This window comes from Mustela lutreola, chromosome 6, assembly GCF_030435805.1.
Source record: "Mustela lutreola isolate mMusLut2 chromosome 6, mMusLut2.pri, whole genome shotgun sequence".
Lineage (NCBI taxonomy): Eukaryota > Metazoa > Chordata > Mammalia > Carnivora > Mustelidae > Mustela > Mustela lutreola.
In genome coordinates, this window is record NC_081295.1 from 103,221,919 (window position 1) to 103,237,704 (window position 15,786).

Consider the following 15,786-nt stretch of genomic DNA (forward strand, 5'->3'; position numbering starts at 1 on the left):
CTGAAGCATGAATAAAGATGAAATTAACAAGGAAATTAACCTGATTCTCTAAGGTACAATACAAAGTCATTGTGGCATAATCTTGGGGACAGCCCCAAAAAGGATTTTAGAAAAGGATAGTTTTTTTTCCCACCTGAGGCACTGGCTTAAATACATGAAGTACCTTGTTGGAAAAAGTAAGACCACAATATGAGAAACCAGGTTATCACAAGTCTCAGCAAAGAAAATGAAGATATTCATACATATTTTCCAAAAAGTAAAGTCATAGAGAGTCATAGAAAGTACTACTTAGAATTAAAACTTGGCTTCGAATCTTTACCACTCACTAGCTATCCACTCTTAACATTTTGGAGCCTGTTTTTTTTAATCACTAATATATGCGTATAATAGCTACATTTAGGATTTTGGTAAAGACTGTAAGTGACTAAAAGTAACTATCATATTGCTAAGTTTATAACTGTGTATTAAATAAATTTCTGAGTTTGATTTTTAAAATCTCAATTAAAATTTACCAGCTTTTGCTCTGCTTAACATGAAGACAACTTCTCTACTTTTGAATAAAAGAGCTAATGAAAACCAACATACTTGTCTCCATGTTTTGCCAAAAATAGCTGCATGGTTTGAAGTGCTTCAGATAATTGCTCCTTTTTGGTTGATATTTCTTCACTGGAAATCTGCAAGGTTAAGAAAATGTACTCAAACTCTCCCCTCATAAAGACTAGAAAATAGTAATTATTAAAAACGAATTAGGTTTTAGTTAAGATCCAAGTGATGGGTCTACTTTCTGGGTGGCCCAAGTTAATATCAGTGTGCAAGCCTGGATAAGAAGAGTACTTTATCTAGAATAAAGATTAAGAGAAGTCTCTCTCTCTCTCTTTCTAGCCATAATTCCCCCATTTCCATTAGGAAGTGGTAATACAGCAGTAGTGGTTCTTGCATTTGTCACAGCCCAACTGTGAATTAAGGCTGCCCTAACTATCCCGCATGTCCAGAGGTTCTTCACTGGCCCAGTGTCATCCTTGTGTGGTGCAGCACTCAAAAACCCATGAACATAGGCCACTGCTCCATAAAAGTATCTGGCCTCCTCCAAGCTCCTGCATGCCCTGCTCCTTTTGAAAAAGTTATGGTGAAAGCATGAGTCTGTAGATCTGCAGACCAAGGTTAAATCATTTCTAAAATTTGCAAAATTCATTAGTGACATGGGAATGAAATTGATCTGAGGAAAAGCAAGAAGTTGTAACATTTTCTCCTAATGTCTCAACGGTATCATTTCTGAATACTCTATTTCAGAAACTGACTGCCACCCTTTTAGAGGAGCAGAAATGAGAGGAAGTGATAGACAAATGAAAAGGTGTATTTTCCTCCAATGGACTTCATTCAGAACAGAGTCAACTTAAAGTCTATTTTTCGCGATTATAGGTGATCATGAGGCCATAGTGATTTTTAACACACATTATTCTATCAAAGTACCTTAAATTTCACTTAATAGAAAGACCATCAAACAGAGATTATTAGAGATTTATAATTTAGGTGATGATCTGCATTTTGAAAGTGTCTGCCTACTTTTAGGTCTCCTAGATCTAAAGTGGATTTAGTAAAGTTTTGGGGAATTTATAAAACTGCAGAATAAGAAAATACCAAGCTTTGTAATCTACATCTCTCAAAAGAAACTTGTTCTCCCAAGAAATTCTGCCTAAAGTTTGTATTCCTACTTTAGTTCTTGCCTTATCTGATGGGGTGGGGGTAAGATGGATAGGGTATTTTAAACTAAATATTGGCACAAAGTTACTTTGAAGGTTTGGAGTTTAAAACACCAAATGTAATTGCTTTCCAACTTCTGATTTCTTCCACACTAATAGGAAATACAGTATATAGGACTAATATGGCTCTATTTCAAATGAATACTAATTCAAGTATACACTCAGGTCTACAAATTTCTCCAACGGGGAGCCCCGTTCAGTTACATCTGCCTGACATCATAGCCCAAATTAGATAAGACATTGAAGTTTCCCCCTATTTAATTATGTCAACAATGTCTGTTTCAACTGATGACCAGTGAACACTGATGCAGAGCGAGAAAAGGAAGCTAATGATGACCCCATTATTTCCAAAAGTCAGGGCAGAGGCAGAGGGGCAAGTGTAGGAAAAGTATTTGAGGAAAAATATTGCTTAATTTAGTGGAAACTTATTGTTTTTTAGTACAGCCTCAATTCCAGTGTTGTTACTGAGCATCAACACTGGACCTTAGCTCAACAACACCCAAAGAGCTTCTCACAGTACTGTCCAACAGACATCACGGGGCACTAACACCTCATGAGCTGGCTACTCAATGGCAGCCAGGCAGCTGGGGAACAGAAGAGAGCCCACAGCGCGAAAGAATTCACTTAGGTAAGGGAAAGAATCTAGAATTTCCAGTGATTGACTTTTTGTAAAAGACAAAGACCCAGGAAAGTACATGAAATCCTCAAAAATGTTAATACCCCCATTTTGTAGTTCTTTTGTTCTTGAACATTTTCGTTTACCTTTTTAAGAATGAGACCACATAGTTTTACTATAACGAGTGCGTGGGTTTACTCTGGGCACAAAACAGAATGACTCAGCTCCTTAGCAACTCTCTTCACTATAATCAAGAAGCAGATCTAACCACTAGGAGCAGCAACAGTAAGACTAATAGAGTTCAGGCTCTGTAAGCAGAGATACTTCCTTCTGCTACAAACTGTGATTCCTTGGACAGGTTACTTAACCTCTCTGACCCTCATTATAACTGCCTACAATTTTTTTAGGTTCTGTCAATTCAGTAAATTCTATCCACTATTATTATTATTTAACCAGAACCTCAGCGAATACCTTTTGTTTAGAGAAGGTAGATTTTCCACCCTTCTCACCATCTTTCAATGTCTTGCTGATATTTGATACCCATTTCTGTAATTCTTTGGCTTTTTCAACATGTTCTTTCTTTTCTTCTTCCAGGGACCTCTGACAAGTGTGAGTGGTTTAAAAAAAAAAAAAGAAAGAAAGAAAGATATATTCCAGTAAATGTTTGAGCTGTTAAATGGACCTTTCCAGAGAAAATAAGAATGTAAAAATATGTTTTAATCACACACAGTATACTGAGCATTTTATTCATTCACTGAACCATGTTTATCACATCACATGGCAGATGTACTTCCACAATGTTTATGGTAGCAAAGAAAGCTGTGACACTCTAGAATGATCAGTCTAACCTCCCAGCTGGTCTATCAATATAGACAAATTAAAAAAACTCAATTTTATTCATGAAGCACTAGAAGATCTTTGAATTCTGCCTTTGCATTAGCATTACAATCACAGTGGTCTAGACAGAAAAGTATCAAAATGGAAATCGGAATGAACCATGAATGTGTACACACATATGAAAAATATACAGAATGAAGAAATATCTCTCCCCTTCTTCTAACACAATAATGCTACTTTTAATTATAGACTCTATGTGGAAATGGGAGACTGTGGTAAACATTTATTATGTAAAGGTTATAATGCAAGAAAAACTGAAAACCTCTTCCCTTTCCAAGGAGAAAAACACTGTAGCTTCATAGATGAGGTGGGCGAAGGGGAAAAATTTACATCTCTTTGATTCCATGGTGCCCTCTGAAGTACTCTTTCAGCAAATGTAACGGATCATTTTAAAAATGTGAGCCCTAACGTCTGGCTGGATCTATTCCGCAATGAAGAATTCTGAAGAAAAGATGCTATAAACTTGCTGGCGTTCATCAAGCTTACTCCATATTCTAGGTAAGATATCTTTATTTTAGTGTCGGCAAGATCAAGACAAAACCAAAACAAAACCACTAACCTAAAAGCTAAAGGAAACCATTTTGAAGAACAGTAAATGATCTGTTACTTTCAATAATTTAAAAATTATTCTCTCTCCTAAACAGTCACCTATTTCCAGGCCTCAAGAGATTAACAGTGCTCTGAGTAGATGACATAATCGCTAGACTGTGTATTTAACTGATACGGTCATGCTCTGGACAGACCATATGAAGGGGAGAGCATCGGCCCTGTGCAAAGTTATTTAAACACGTCCTTTTATGAAGAATAGTAAAGGCTAGAAATCCCAGTCATCAAAGGTTCGGACACCTCTAAGAGTTTAAGACCTGTGTGGAAATCAAAATCAGCTTTCTCTAAAGCTTCTTTGTATGTCAACTTTCTTTTCGTTTGAGGGCATATTATATTTCTGACATAGGACTTCTGATCTTTGAGTTTCGTAGCAATGAAAACATCTATGATGCCCACTTGGAGAGCCTCTTCAATTGACAACCGGGAATGAACCTGTGGCTCCATCAACCCCCCTGTCAAGTACTGAAATTCCAAACATCTGATTCCCATTTCCTTACTTATGATATTTGCATTGACAGCCTCCACCACTGACATCACTTTGTTGGTGACAGGATGGCCAATCCCTGTGATTACTACCTCACACTGTCGCAGCTGCTGGGCAAACCCCTCGTCCACGAGGCCTCTATGCAAAGCCTCTGCCACCCGGTATTTTTTGCCAGTGAGAGGATCAATTATCCCCCCCGTGCTGACTTGGGCTTCAAGGCATCTGAGGGCAGTAATCCGGTCAACCAAATTCCTGCGGGAGGCCTTTAGGACAGAGATCCTTTCCCCACTGGTGGTCAGCCAGTAGCCGGCAATAGGACTGTGCAGATCCTTCTTGGGAACCAGCCGGCTCAGCAAGGAATCAGCGAGTTCTGTCAGTGTGATGAGCCCTTCCTGATACTTTCTGACCCAGGCTTTGTCCACAGTTCCCTGCTCTACAGCTTCATTAATATTGAACTGTAACCCCGTTTTAGTATCAGTCAGCATATGAGAAGGATGCCCGTAGGATTCAAAAAACGTGGCTTCCTTCCACTGATACTGTTGCCCTGAAAGCTCTAGGTAGGTACTTTTTTCAATTAGGTTTCTCTGGAAAGCCTCATATGCAGTCAGTTCTGCTTCCGTTTTAGTATCTACTACAGAAATCCTATGGGTTTTGCCTACATTGAGATTGGAAATGTTCCTCTCCCCAAAGGGAAACAGAAAGCACTGGCAATCTACATCAAATACACACATTCGCAGTAATTCGGAGTAATAGAGAGCTTGCTTGTTGTTGGGATTAGGAAAGACTCTTGAGTTGCTGGATGGCTCGTGTAAAAATTGTAGGATGGCATTATTTAACAAGCCTTGCTGCACAGCAACTTCTGGAGGAATGCGGATGCCCCTCACAGGGTCAATGACTCCCCCACTGGCAATCTGAGCCTCCAACATGTGTTTACCTCTTTGCCTGTCAAGCATTCTATTTTCCATAGCTTGGAACACTGACAACGTCTTAGAAGAATATGAATATCCCAGGGCTGCCTTCTCTGCCTCAAGGAGCCTAATTTTGAATTCGGGGTCAATAACTCCATTCAGGATTGCATCTTCAACAGAGTATGTCTGACCTGTATTGGGGTCAATTATAAAACCTGTTGCAGCCTGAGCTTCTAAAAAAGCTAAAGCCATCATTTTGTCTATTATGATTTTCTTGGCTGCTGAGGCAAAGGAAATCTTTTCTTTTGTGGATTCTAGGTAAAGCCCCGCGATGGAGGTGGCTTTTGTCAAAAACTTGCTAAGTGTTTTCTGAACTTCGTCAACAGTCTTGAGACCAAGTCGCAGCTGCTCAACTGTTTTTGCATCCAGAAGCTTGGCTTCAACCAACTGCCTACCAGTCACAGTGTGCCGGAGCCCCTGGAATTTAAATTCATCATCCCTAACTGAACACGTGTGATTGCCATCCACATTCTGGAAGGTCTCTGGTTCTGAGCCTTTCTTAAGCAAATCTCTCTGGAGTCCACCAGGTGCTCTGCACCCTCCAAGCATCCATTCCTCGGCACTGGGGCCTGGGCTCTTCTCTTGTTTTAATGTGGTGACTTCTGTGTGCATATCATACTGCTTGTTCTGAGCTATCTGTAACAGGAATTTATGAGACATTAAAATCATCTAAAGAACATTACGTCACTTTACCCATCCTTAATCCAAACGTAATTCCTACGATAATGAAAGTTAAGTAGAGAGAGGAAAATTTTCAAACCAAAGAGGGGTCAGGGACAAGTAATGGTATTTTGAGTCTGAATGAAGTCTACTTTAGATGACAATCAAGGTACTAAAATGGTACGTTTAGGGGCGCTTGGGTGGCTCAGTGGGTAGGACATGGGTAAATTAATCTCAGGGTTGTAAGTTCAAGCCCCACATTGGGTACAGGGATTACTTAAAAATAAAATTTTTTTTAAAAAGGTACATTTTAAAAAGACTTGAGATGAAGTTTGTCCAAAGAAACTTCAGAAATTAAAGTGAACTGCTTAGCTTCTCTAGCTTTAAAAAAAAAAAAAATTCTTCAGAACATAATACCATAAATATAACTGTAACACTATTACATCTATGTATTTAATCTCAGCCATTTAAAAACTAAAGAATGAGAATTTGTAGTAAAGATTCAAGCCAATCCCTAGAAAACTACAGCATAATTTTGTCAGAACTACAAAGAGCCAATCTCTTAAACATTGTTTAAAAAGTTTTAGTCTAGCTGAGAAAGGAAATAAGAGAGGAAACTTGGCATGAAGTAACTGATAAGGTCTCAGAAACCAGAGTATACCTCCAAAGGGGCCAAAAGTTTCGCCAGGTCCATTTCACACTTGCCATCTTGATACCTAACCGGTGGTCTGGAACTGTACAGAGCTTGATCTCTTATTTTCTCAATTTCAGAGAGTTTTGTAATAGGGTTTGTCTCATCAAAAGTTATCTGTAATTCGGTGCTTGTCTGAGAAAAATACTCAGAGTAACACTGCTGGCTTTTCTCTTTCTCAAGTGGACCCCCTGACGGCCAGAACTGGACTTCCTTTGGTATTTGCTCAACACCCCGATGCTGCCATTTTTCTTCCGAAGGCTGTGGGTCTTGATTCCGTCTCAGCAGAGGAGACCGGGTCGCAGGGTGAAGCTGCCCTGTAGTCCTAGAGGGCACGTCCGTAGAGTGCTGGCACTCATTTACTGTCATCTCAAAATCTGGTTTGAAGGGACAGTCTTTGGCTGGGTTCCTTTTTTGGATTTCACACTGGAGCAAAACTAATTGATGTTCGTGCTCCTTTATCTGTTGATCCATCTTTTGCTTCAGACGTTCGACTTCACGTTTCTGGGCTACCAGCTCGTCTTCAAGTTTCCGACATTTCTGATAATGATTTGCTTCCACATTCTGCCCTTGTTGCATTTGCTCGCGATACTGCTGAAGTTGTCTTTCAAGGTCTCTGATATTTGTCTCACAGAGCTTAGCGTTCTCCTGAGCTCTGCAGTTCTCTCGCTGAAGAGACACGAAATCAAGCTTAATGCCTGAAATATCGTTTTCAGTGATAACTTTGGAGTCCATTAACTTTTCCATCTTTTTCCGAAACTCCTCTGCTGAGCGCTTGAACTTGTCTGATTCCTCCTGAAACAGAACCATCTTTCTGTGGGTCATCTGCTCCTCTATCGTCTTTAAGTGCAGTTCGTCTTGCACTTTTTTCAGCCTGTTATTTAACTCCTGCACCTGAGCTTGCTGTAGCTGTACCTTCTGCTCCCCTAGTCGCTTTTCCTCTTTGGAGGCGCTCAGCTCTGCACTCAGACTCCGGACTTCCTTCTCAGTGTTCTGGATGATGATGTTCTGCTGGTCACACTTTTGCTTAAACTCACTAACTAAATTTTGGCTTTTGGCCAGGTCTTCCTCTAGGCATTTAATTTTTCTATGGAAATCCTGTTCTGTCTTTGTCTGTTTATGCAAGTGTTCGTTGGTGTTGCGTAGCTGATCTTTAAAACCATCCGCTTGAATTTTCAGGGCTTCGCACCTTTGCTGGATAGCTTGTTTCTCTAAAATTACGTTTGCTGATTCAGTTTGAATTCTCTGCATCATTAACTTGGTTTCATTATTCTGCCTAGTAAGCTCATCTACTTTTTGTTTTAGCATTTCTGCACACTCATTACTTTTCTTTAATTCTTCATTAAGCTTCTGGATTTTTTCATTATTTTCTTTTTCAGCTTTAATATTTTGAAGCAGCTGTGCATGGCTTTTCTCAAATTGTTCTTTGAGATGATCTGACTTTCTCTGGCAGAATCGTATTCTTTCATTAGAGGATTCCTTCTCAGCCTGGAAAGAATTAACTTGTGAATTTAAATGCTGAATATTCCTCTCAGCTATAGCATGGGTTTTAGTGATCCTGTCTACTTCTCTTTGCAGTTTCCCTTTCTCCTGTTGAAGAGATTCTAATTCCACTTCATAATTGTGCTTTATTTTCCGAAGGTCATTAGCTTCTTGCATGACTTCCTCAGCTTTGTCTGTGGTTTGGTTCAACTGCCTACCCAGTTCTCTGAGTTGCTGGGAATACCCTTCCTCTACCTGATCCTTCCTTTCCAACTCTAACTTAAGGCACTTCAGCGTGTTATTAGTTTCATCCAATTTTTCTTTCAACAAACGGGCCTTTTCCTCAGATGAAGTTTTTTCAAGCTGAAGGGCATTAAGTTCATACTTCAGTTCTCTCATGTCTTTTTCAGCCTTTCTATTGGCGACTGTTAGCTCATCAACCTGCTGCTTGAGTTCCTCTGTTTTCTGTCTGTCCTGCTCTCTTTGAAGACCTGCGACTCCTCTGTATGACGTGGCCTGTGGCAACACACTTTCTCTACATGAATACTGAATTTCACTTATTTTTCTTCTTGCTTCCGATTCGATCTTCTGCTTTTCTTTTAACTGCTCCTCTGCTATCTGTTTTTGAAACGTGAGGTCTTTTTCCATCTGCTTTATCAGCTTCAAGAGTTCCTCCTCATTGTCTCTCTTTCTCTTCAATTCTTCCATTAACTTATTTTTTTGTTGCTCCAAGTCATTGAGACTGGAATCTTTTCTTTTGAGATGATCTTCCAGGGTTCTTCTTGTAAAGGTGTTCTCTTCTAACTGGTTCTGGAAGTTCAGAAGGTTTTCTTCCACCGCCGCTCTTTTGGCCTCGGCCTCCAACGTGAGCTTTCTCACCCGCTCCAGCTCCCGCTCTGCAGCCTCCTTCTCCCTCACGATGGTCTCCAGCTCCCTGCGGTACTGCTTGGCTTCGCTCTCAGCCCGGATTTTCTGCAGAGCGATGTCTTCTACATTTCTCTGCTGCTTTCTCAATTCATTTTCTGCAGCCTGCTTGACCTTTGGAAGTTCCTCCTCTACTCGAGACTTTTGTTTCTTTAGTTCAGCCACCATTTTCTCCAACTCACTTATTTTTCCCGTAAGTTTGCTATTCTCAATCATTGTCGCCTTCTGACGCTGAAGCAGATCTGAATATGCCCCATGTTCAGAAGTCTCCTTACATCTTTTAATCTACAAGAGATGTTTACAAGCATCAAACCTGTCCTGTTCAAATTTGTCTTTAAAAACCTGAAGCGATGCTCATGAAAATGCTTATAAAAACAAGGGAAACCAAAAGCAGAACAAATACGATCACCACTCCCGTCACCAGCACTGCCACCGGCACCACCACCTTCTTCAGAGACAAAGCTTCAGAAAGTCAGCAGTGAGAGAGGACAAACAAAAACAAAACAAAACCCCTTTCGTGTCATGTTGGCTAGGCCAAATGATTTTTTTTTTTTTTTTGGTGTCTCAGGAATAATTTTATTTTAAAAATTAGCTAGCTCAGGATTTGACAGCAAGAAATGAGGGATCTTACAAAAGATACAGCAGGACCCCAACCCCTTATGGATGAGGAAACTGAGGTACAGAGAGGTCAATTATGTGAGTTTTGAAATCTCACATAATGGGTGAGGGACCAATGGGGAATAGAACTCACAGCAGCCCCCTTCCTACTCTCCCACACAACTCCATCTTACAAGCTAAAAACATACAGGAACCGAATGACACTTACAAATTCAATTTTCAATACTTAGCCCAACAGAGATTTAAAATATTTATCTCTCTAAGATAAACAAATAAATCTTTGAAAAGGATGGGGGGCACCTCAGTGGCACAGTCATTTGAGCACCTGACTCTTGGTTTCAACTCAGGTCATGATCTCAGAGTGGTGAGATCCAGCCCTGCTTCCAGCTAGGTGCTCGGTGGGAAGGCACCTTGAGGGATCTCTCTCCCTCTACCCCTCCCACTCATGCTCACTCTCTCACTCTCTAAAATAAATATTTTAAAAAATATATATAAAAATAAAATGATACATCTGTTTCATTTAGTGAAAGAAACAAAATATAGAATTTTGGTACCACTTTAAAGAGTCAAGTCAAGAAATAATACCTCATATGGGTAAGGAGGGAAATTATATAAAAATGTGTAATTTCTAAAGTTGAATTCCTTATTTATTTATACTTGCCATATTATGACAATTATGATAATCAGAGCTGCTAATGCAAAGGCAGGTATAGTCCCTGGGCACTTTAGAAAAGGTGTGCTTCATATACTCACAGATCTTGTTGTTGTTGTTAATGATATGCCTTATACAAATCCACTTTGACAAGTACCTTTAGATACTCCATAAATATAAAGATATTTGTTAAACATAAATCTTTGTAAAAATATACTTAAGGAGTCAACTCCAATGTACAGAATAAAATGTAAGAAAAAAATTTTTTCAACTGATAGAAGAATCAATCTCAGCTGGGAGGACTACACTCTGTGTTGACGAGAGGACTACATGATCAGGGCTAGTGCAGAATTCCAACATAATTTTTTTATTAATACCGTAAGATTATTAGTTTCATATCACCAACTCAAGATCATCATAATTAGAACCATGTAAACAGGAGTAGAGAAATTATTCTAGATAGCAGATTTTTTTGTTGTTGTTGAGAGGCTCTGGTGAATTTCAAGAATTTAATTTATACTACAAACTATATACCTTACTTTGCTTCTTCTAATTTTTTGATCCCCAATAATTTCAATATGAATTTCAGTTGTTTCCTTTGCTAAGCTAAATATGGTTTCCCATAATAAGAGTTCATATAAAAACAAATTTCATCACAACCTGCAAAAATTAGAGCTCTATTTTATTTTGTTATCAGGGTGAACTCCTGGTGACACTGAAGCATTTTACCTGCTTAAACATTATATTTCAGTATTTTTTGAGTTAATTTCTAATTGGGTCTTTCTCAATTGTTTATCAAAACTCCCTTAAAACTTAGCTGTCACTAAGATGTCACTAAGCTGTCACTAAGTTGTCACTTTTTCTCTTTCATGCTGTGAGGTTAGAAAAATGAAAACTCTCTCAGGAAAAAATTTTTGTTATTGAACCCTCAGTACTTAATTACAGTCATTTTAGTGATTGTTAATCATCTCACATTGTCTAGGTAAGTCTGAATGTTTTAGCAAATACCACACAAATTACTAGAAGTAATTTAATCCAATTGCTGATTTTCTTTCTCTTAGATCTCAAATCTACTCATATAAAAATAACTTCCTCAAGGTTTCTCTAACTATTCCCCCAGAAAAACACCCTGTCCTTTGATCTCATCAATTAATTTTTGATGTACTTTTCTCTCATCACAGATTAGAAAATCTACCCATCTAACTACCATTTCTATAATTCTGTTTCCTCTTCTCAAATTAATTTGTATCCCTCTTTGATTTTATGTTTATTATTAAAACTTCTGCTCTCAGACCAAGATTTCCAATACAAGTCTTTGCAGACTCAGTTTCAGGAATACTACTCTCGAGTCTGAAAACTGAGCTCTGTATTTTTATATGAGACATTCCATTAATATGATCTTTTAGTGGTGAATTTCCAATCAGTAATGTTTTCTTATATATTTTAAGTTATTGTCTCTGCATGGTCTTGTTTTGAGTTTCAATTCAGTATAAACCTTTTATATTTCAAAGGATGAAAAGCATAATTTTTATATATACCAGGCTTTTTGAAAAATCTCTTGGTTCCATCAACTTTAGTATATTATCTCATCAAATAAACTAAGGGAAGTGGCTCATTTATGTGCAACCAGAGATACACTATAAGAGAGGGAAAGGACTTAGCTTATATTTAACTAAATATACAATTGAAAATGCATATTTTTAAATATAGAATTTAAAAGACCTACATAGCATTTTAAGTGGAATCATATCTCTCAAAAACTAAAAATATTTTTAAAAATTACAGATGCTCTTTTACAGGTGAAAGATGTATAGCAATTATTTGATCACAGATTCTGTGGTTCTCCTCTCTAAGCACAAAGGAATCTTGTTATAAAGACTTGCAATTAGCTTGGTTAGTGATTTCATTGCAGGAAACTGTTAATTCGGAACAGACTAAAATAGTGACTCAGGTAGAAAATAAGAAAGTTAACACCATTTAGATACCACTACTGTTTTAGTTCTCTTGTTATATGAAGTTACACTAAGTATAATCATCTTCAGAAGTTCAAGAACAGTCTAATTTAAAATGGCTAATGCCCCACAACCTACTTATTTTAGCATTCTGTCTACTATTTTTGTCTGTTCTGAGGTTAGGAATAGAAACAATTCAAGATAATAAGGCACAGTATAACCTCTTCAAAATTAAATACAATAGCCTTTTATGACAATATAGTTTTTATAAATAACTATTTCTAAACATATTTTTAAAATGTAGACTTAAAGCACAGAAATCCTCCAAATTATAATGGTACTTAAATGGTCTTTTACCATACAGCATACCTTTTGGGAAACAATAAAACAAAAAACTCCACAATTCTTAAAGTACTATCATTTTATACAAAACCCTGCCTCTTCTAAATTAATGGCTTTTATGTTTTAAATCCTTGAAAATGTAAATTACTTTAAAATGTATAAAACCAACGTGTTTAAGTAGTATTTCTGTAGTCATCTTAATAGTAGTAATTATACTATTCAAAAGAAGTATATTTCTCAAATATAGGAAAACTGAAAAAAATCCTGCCAAACTGCCAACATTTCATGATTTAAATAGAGCCATTTCAGACATTAACTTTAATAATATCTGCATCTTAGAGTGAAAATAAACAAAGTTCTCCTGCTGGAGTGAATCAAAAACACACAGAAAAATCCTAGGCCTCTACTGTTTTTCACTGTAATTGCCTAATTAAATAATAACTCATCATCCATGTAAATTTGTCATGAAAACTTTTTTTGTTTTCCCAAACATATTGTAGTTCCTTTAAGTTAGTGGTTCATAGTTACCTCCTCCTCTTCCAGCCTCTTTAATGAATCACCAGCAAATTTAACATATTGTGTCATGAGGGTGACCAGAGCAGTGTATCGGGTCCTTAGGTCCATGAACTGCAAATAATGAAATAAACAATAAAAACATAATCTCCAGTGGCTCTAAATGAGTTTGATGAACATTGATTAATAACTGTAACATTAAATAGCCTTTGTGATGGTAAAATACACAATTGCCCAGTAATGGCAAATAGGTAGAAATGGGCTTATTACTTACTGCTGTACAAACCGTATCAAATAACAATCTCCTCTAAATTTAATTGACAAAGTACATTTGTTATTCTCTGCAGTTAATAATTAATCTTTTTTTTCCAGTGTTCCAAGATTCATTGTTTATGCACCACACCCAGTGCTCCATGCAATACGTGCCCTCCTTAATACCCAACACCAGGCTCACCCCCACCCCCTTAATAATTAATCTTGAATAAAGCTCTTCCAAGGATTTTTTTACAACCCTCAATAAAATGCACTCTTTAGGTAAGGGTTTCTTTTTGGAGACAAGGAAGAAAGTTCTGGAAATGGACAGCAGGTTTGCACAACAATGTAAAGTCACTAAGTGCCATTGAACTGCACACTTAAACATGGTTAAAATGGTACAATTCCTATTATGTGTACTCTACCACTTATAAATATATAAATATAATATTTTAGGTATTGTTCCTCTCTTCTATATCCCCTCTCTTCTTCCCTGCACTTTAACTACCTCTTGAATAATGAGATCTGCTGAGCTCTGCATTCTTCGGCGTTTCACTGGAGATTTCTGCTGTGAATCTACCATGGCCCGGTAGGTCATTGTTTGTAACTCATAGTCCTGTATAACAGAGTAGGTGAGATTAAATTAATTAAAGCAAAGCATTAATGCTTCATTCTACAGTGGCTTGATGCACAGAAACTGAACCTGATTTCACTAAGTAACTTTTTTTTTCCTTAATGATTTTATTTATTTATTTGTCAGATAGAGAGCGAGCGAGCAAGCACAAGCAGGCAGGTGGCACCAGGTAGAGAGAGAGAGAGAGAGAGAGAGGCAGGCTCCCTGCTGAGCAAGGAGCCCCATGCTCCTTGCTGTGACTCCCAGGTGTCACTGACTAACTTTTCTTTTCAATTCATTTTTTTGAAAATTTCAGATACTGTGTTTTGGCAGTTCTAGAATTTCCAGTTGGTGTTTTTTAATTGAAATATAATTAATATACAGTGTTATTTTAGTTATAGGTGTACAACATAATGATTCAATAATTTGATACATTTTTCAGTGTGCTCATCAAGGTAAGTGTACTCTTAATCCCCTTTATCTATTTCACCCATCCCCTCCCCACCTCCCCTCTGGCAGCCACCAGTTTATTCTTTGTGTGTTTTTTTATTTTAATTTTTTTCTCAGTGTTCCAAAATTCATTGTCACTAAGTAACTTTTAAAAATTACTACAAAACTACATTCTTAGGAAACTATCTAATCCTGGGATGTTTCCAATGTGGCAATAAAAATCAGAAACATCTAGGGTGGTCAGAAAAGTTTCCTAATTCTCTTTAGAAGCTCATGGAAACATTTAGTTACAATATGCTAGTTATATTCAGCCTCCCTTTCACCAGGCCAAGCAATGGAACTTCAGATCTGGATGCCTAACAGCTTTAGACATGTGAATGGTCTCCTAAGAAAGTCAAGTTCTTCCAGGGACTACTCTAGCGATGCTAAAGGAGAGAGAGAGAGATAAGTGGTAAGAAACCAATTTCAGAGCTACATATCTCTTCTGACATGTGTGTGTGCAGCTGTGCACGTCTGTGATGGAGAGAAGATGAATGAAGCAGAGGCTGACGTGTGACTCACATGTCACAGAGAATTAGGAGATAAGTGTCACAGGGCTCCCAGGAAGATTCTCTGTTTTCACTGTTTCACAGAGTCAAATGACTTGCAGAAACTTCCTGTTTTCTAAGTATATTGTCGAATCACATATCTAAATAGTAAATTTGATGGAAGTAACTGAATCTTCTTACCTTCACTGTAGTTGAATACTGTTCTGCATATTTTTGACACTCATCCATTTTGCTCTGTTTCATTTCTATTTCGGACACCAGCATCTATAAACACATAAAGTTTAGAAGAAAAAGAACAAGGGAACTCTATGCTTTTTAGCCACTTAAGGTGCTCAGGAACTAAGAAATAGCCATGCCCTTTAACAGTAAAGCTCCTTAGCCTTTTGCACTTAATATGTAATAAGGCAAATGACAAATTTCTGAATTAAGCCACATAAGTGACCCACCCTCAGGTGGCTTCCAACACAGAAATTACTAAACTCCACAGGAATTAATCAAAAGTAGATTTGAAGGCTTTGGCCCCCACCCACTCCTGATCAAAGCAAAACTAGACACTACTGTCTTGTTAGGATGGAATAAAAATCTCAAAGAATTCAATTCTTTGTCAAATGTGACTGTCCAATTTTTTACCACTACTGTTTTTATTTATTTGGGATCCCACAAAACTATTGTGGCCAGCAAAGTACTAAAATGATTTCCATATCTATGATTAAATGACCATTCGAAATTTGAACACTGTCCCAACATGCTATTTTCTT

General features: G+C 37.6%; 1 protein-coding gene across 24 annotated transcripts in view; it reads right to left on the reverse strand.

Annotated features, from left to right (window-relative positions):
• DST (dystonin) overlaps positions 1–15,786 on the reverse strand; it is a 469,784-nt gene that overhangs the window by 138,026 nt on the left and 315,972 nt on the right. For 23 of the 24 annotated variants that reach the window (XM_059178308.1, XM_059178298.1, XM_059178319.1 and 20 more), the window contains 5 exons: positions 15,209–15,292; positions 13,926–14,033; positions 13,181–13,279; positions 2,848–2,976; positions 586–674 (listed from right to left, as the gene is read on the reverse strand). In XM_059178308.1, coding sequence (XP_059034291.1) covers positions 586–674; positions 2,848–2,976; positions 13,181–13,279; positions 13,926–14,033; positions 15,209–15,292 — 509 coding nt within the window. Of the gene's footprint in view, positions 1–585; positions 675–2,847; positions 2,977–3,090; positions 5,968–6,652; positions 9,374–13,180; positions 13,280–13,925; positions 14,034–15,208; positions 15,293–15,786 lie in introns of those variants that run through there. The other variant, XM_059178318.1, reaches the window with a different exon arrangement.